Source organism: Melospiza georgiana, chromosome 1 (genome assembly GCF_028018845.1).
Source record: "Melospiza georgiana isolate bMelGeo1 chromosome 1, bMelGeo1.pri, whole genome shotgun sequence".
NCBI lineage: Eukaryota > Metazoa > Chordata > Aves > Passeriformes > Passerellidae > Melospiza > Melospiza georgiana.
In genome coordinates this window covers 122,332,125-122,335,709 of record NC_080430.1, presented here as the reverse complement: position 1 = coordinate 122,335,709, position 3,585 = coordinate 122,332,125, and the positions used below count along the sequence as shown (strand labels likewise).

At 51.7% G+C, this 3,585-nt stretch overlaps 1 protein-coding gene across 1 annotated transcript; it reads left to right on the top strand.

The window, feature by feature from the left end:
• The first annotated feature begins 715 nt into the window (after nucleotides 1-715).
• Nucleotides 716-2,063, top strand: MSC (musculin). Its single transcript, XM_058037634.1, has 2 exons — nucleotides 716-1,237; nucleotides 1,977-2,063. Exons 1-2 carry the CDS (start codon nucleotides 716-718, stop codon nucleotides 2,061-2,063), a joined length of 609 nt encoding a protein of 202 aa, XP_057893617.1.
• The last annotated feature ends 1,522 nt before the right edge of the window (nucleotides 2,064-3,585 follow it).

The following is a 3,585-nucleotide window of genomic DNA, read 5'->3' as shown; positions in this document are numbered from 1 at the left end:
CGTCTCCTGCTGCCTCCGCCCGCCCCGGCGGGGGCACCGGGACCCGAATTCGCTTCCCGAAGCTGGGCAGGCAGAGGAAGAGCCCAGCGGGCTGGGGCTCCGTCCCGCCGCACCACTCGGCTGCGCTGGGGCTCATACGTTGGGAAAATCCCACGCCCTCGGAGGAAAGGCAAGAGGAGAGTGAGTGTAGGTGGGCTGGAAGCAGAGTCCCGGGTCTCACTTAGCCCTTAGACACAGGGAGCGGTGCGCTCCTCCCCGCGCAAACATTGGCGGGACCAGCCCTGGAGGTATTTTACGATCTCCGAGGAGGCAATTGGGAAAGGCGTGAACCCCAAGAGCGCACACACACACGGAGACGCCCCGCGTGTCTGTATAGCCCCACCCGCGCGTCTGTATAGCCCCCACAGAGGGCTCTGGCTCCGCGCCCCGCCGCACCAGCCCCGCCGCGGAGCGCGGGCCAGCGCGGAGAGGCGCCGCCCCCGGCGCGGGGCTCCGCAGGGCCCGACCCCCGCCCCGCGCCCCTCTCCTCCCCTCCCGGCAGACGGTTCGCTCCGCGGACAGCCGATATATAGCGCTGTCAAGGGGCGCATCCCCCCTCCGCGCCCCCCCGCGCCCCCGCCCCGGCACGGACTCTCCGCGGCGGGGCCGCCCCGCTCTGGGCCGACTCGGCTCGGCCGTCCGCCCCCGCCCGCCTCCCCGCCGCCCGCCCGGGGCCATGTCCACGGGCTCCGCCAGCGAGGCGGAGGAGCTGCCCGAGATGGACCTGCGGGCGCTGCAGCTGGAATACCCGCCGCCGCCGGCCAAGCGCCAGCCCCGCGGCGAGCTCTACCCCTCGGGGGACAACTCCTCGGCGGCGGAGGAGGAGGAAGAGGAGGAAGAAGAGGAGGAAGAGGACGGCGAGGGCAGCTGCGCGGCGGGGCCGGCGGGCGGCGGCTGCAAGAGGAAACGGGCGCGGGGCGGCGGCCCCGGGGGCAAGAAGGCGGCGTCGGGGCCGCGGGGGCCGCCGCCCGAGGGGAAGCAGTCCCAGCGCAACGCGGCCAACGCGCGGGAGCGGGCGCGGATGCGGGTGCTGAGCAAGGCGTTCTCCCGGCTGAAGACGAGCCTGCCCTGGGTGCCGCCCGACACCAAGCTCTCCAAGCTGGACACGCTGCGCCTGGCGTCCAGCTACATCGCCCACCTCCGGCAGCTCCTGCAGGAGGACCGCTACGAGAACGGCTACGTCCATCCCGTCAACCTGGTACGGCGCGGGGGGCGGGCGGGATGCGGCGAGGGGGAATCCCGCCGGGAATGCCCGGGCGCCGCTCGGGACAGCCCCGCGGGCCGGTGCCCCGGGCAGGGGGCAGCGCTCAGGCCGTGCCCGCCCTGGAAGGAGCGGCGGGGCGGCCCTGGCTGCTTCGCAATTCCCGGGAGCCCTCGCACCGGGGCCGCGCTTGGCTTTGGGTGATGGCGGGTGTGTCAGTCCTGGGGAGTCAGAATAGGGGACCCTAAAGATTACATTCCTCGGGCATTAGGCAAGATTAGTGTCCGAGAAAGGAGTAACTCGGTCTGCCGGCTGGCCTGCAGCACAAGCAGAGCGTCATGAGTTCATCGGTACAAAATTAAACGCCCGATGTTTGTCACAGGGGTAAAACGTTTTCTTATATGCAGCAGAGTGATTGTTTTGGAATAGTTTGTATGCTTTTTATTTATTAAATGACGCAAAGAGTTTCAAAGCAAGAGAAACATTGGAGTTTGGATGTGAACAGTGTTGCTGACTATTGCAGACCTTCAGTGGAGCATTTAATTATAATGAAAAACGTAATGAAAATATTTGTTAGAGGAACTCAGCTCTCTCTGTGCTTCCCACAGGGACTAAAACATGATGACGTGTTTTCAACTGAACCAGAGTTAGACATCTATCAGTAATAAAGCTCCAGTTTCATACCAGGATAAACTTTCTTTTAATATGAAATACCTTTTTTTTTTTTTGCTTACAGACTTGGCCGTTTGTGGTTTCAGGAAGACCTGACTCTGACACCAAAGAAGTTTCTACTGCCAGCAGATTATGTGGAACTACTGCATAGTCAGACTAAATTGAGGATTTCTTATTGTTGATCTTTTTTTTTCTTTTAATGGGTTGGATATTTTTAAGAGCTGTGATTTATCAGCTCAGGACTAGAAGATGGAGCAAACTCCCATCTCTAACAGTGTTAAATCTGTATCCCTCATCATTCTTTCCCCTTAATATTCTGAGGGCAGATTATTTAAAGCAGTAAAGAATGGAGGTGGTTGAAGTTAGAGGTTTTATGAACTGACTGCAGCAGCTGAAGTCTAAGACTTGACTTCATCATTCTTACCACTGCCTGAGGACCTGCTGTTCTGAGGCTTTTAAACTAATGGAAGAGGAATATAATGATATAGAATTAACAGCATGGACCAAAATACAATTCTACAAACTAACCCCAAACAGTGTTATTTCTATTGTAAAGCAAAACAGTATTTTAAAGTAGCTTTGAAAGTCAGATAGATTTATAATATATTTTGATGGCTTTTGTATTCATGGGTCTGGTTTATTGCAACTATGCAATTAGTCATACTTTTTTCTTTTGGTCCCTTTGATCAGAGTTTTCTTAAAAATGTGTAAGTGGACACATTCTGCTACAATCCATTGGAATTAAAGTAATTCCTTTGGTTATGTCTTGAAAGACCACATGTAAGAATGTGGGACTGCCCTAGAAATGTGGCAGAGTTTCTGTGCCTTAATCTGGAAGGGAATTCTGCTTACTGTAAGGCCAGTGCGCATGTGTTTTAAAGAATGTGTTTGTATGATGCTGCAAAATAACAAGAATTCAAAGTGTTTTAAATATTTTTCCTGTACTGTTATGCTTATCATTGAGAAGTTTACTCTCAAACTAGTTAGTGTGTCATTTCCGTACAGATTCAAATGTTGTAATAAAAGAGGATGCCATCAAATAAGTTGCAAATGTAAATAACTCTATTTTTTTATAAATGACATTAAAAGCTTGGTTAAAATGACTTACTGGTACTGTGATAGTGTGTGTCTGCATCCATATGTGTCTTTGCAATGCATGTTCTTGAAACCCACTTTTGTAAACACAGTTATCTTCCCCATCTCTTGAAGGGAGAGCAACAGATTCAGATAAGAACACTTTCACCCCAAACAATTCATTTGAGGTGCAGTACTGTATCAATCTGCAGGGATAGCCAAGTTTTAACAACTTACAGAATGCTCTGTAGTATTCTCTTCTGTGAAGCAGAAGAATAAATAAATGCAGATTAAGAAATCAGTGTCATATAGTGTAATAGCTCCTTTTGCTGGTTTTTGGCATTTCCATATGTGTTTTGGTTTTATCTGTATTTTTGCAGTGGGAAAATCAGATTAATTTTCCTATTTGAGGACAGAATTTTTCTGTTTTAAGATTAAAACTCCTGAGATAAGATATTACTTTTCTCAAAATATTTTATCAGCAGTTAACTCCGAGTAAGGGAGAAAACTGAATTCCTTTAGAGAAGAAACAGCCACCTCTTCCTAATATAAGCAGTGAGGAGGAAGAAACATTTGTTTAACAAGAAACAGTTTAAGCT

Coding starts and splice junctions, on each gene's coding strand:
- MSC (XM_058037634.1), top strand. CDS start 716: ATGTCCACGGGCTCCGCCAGCGAGGCGGAGGAGCTGCCCGAGATGGAC. Junction 1,238..1,976: donor ACGTCCATCCCGTCAACCTG/GTACGGCGCGGG, acceptor TTTTGCTTACAG/ACTTGGCCGTTTGTGGTTTC.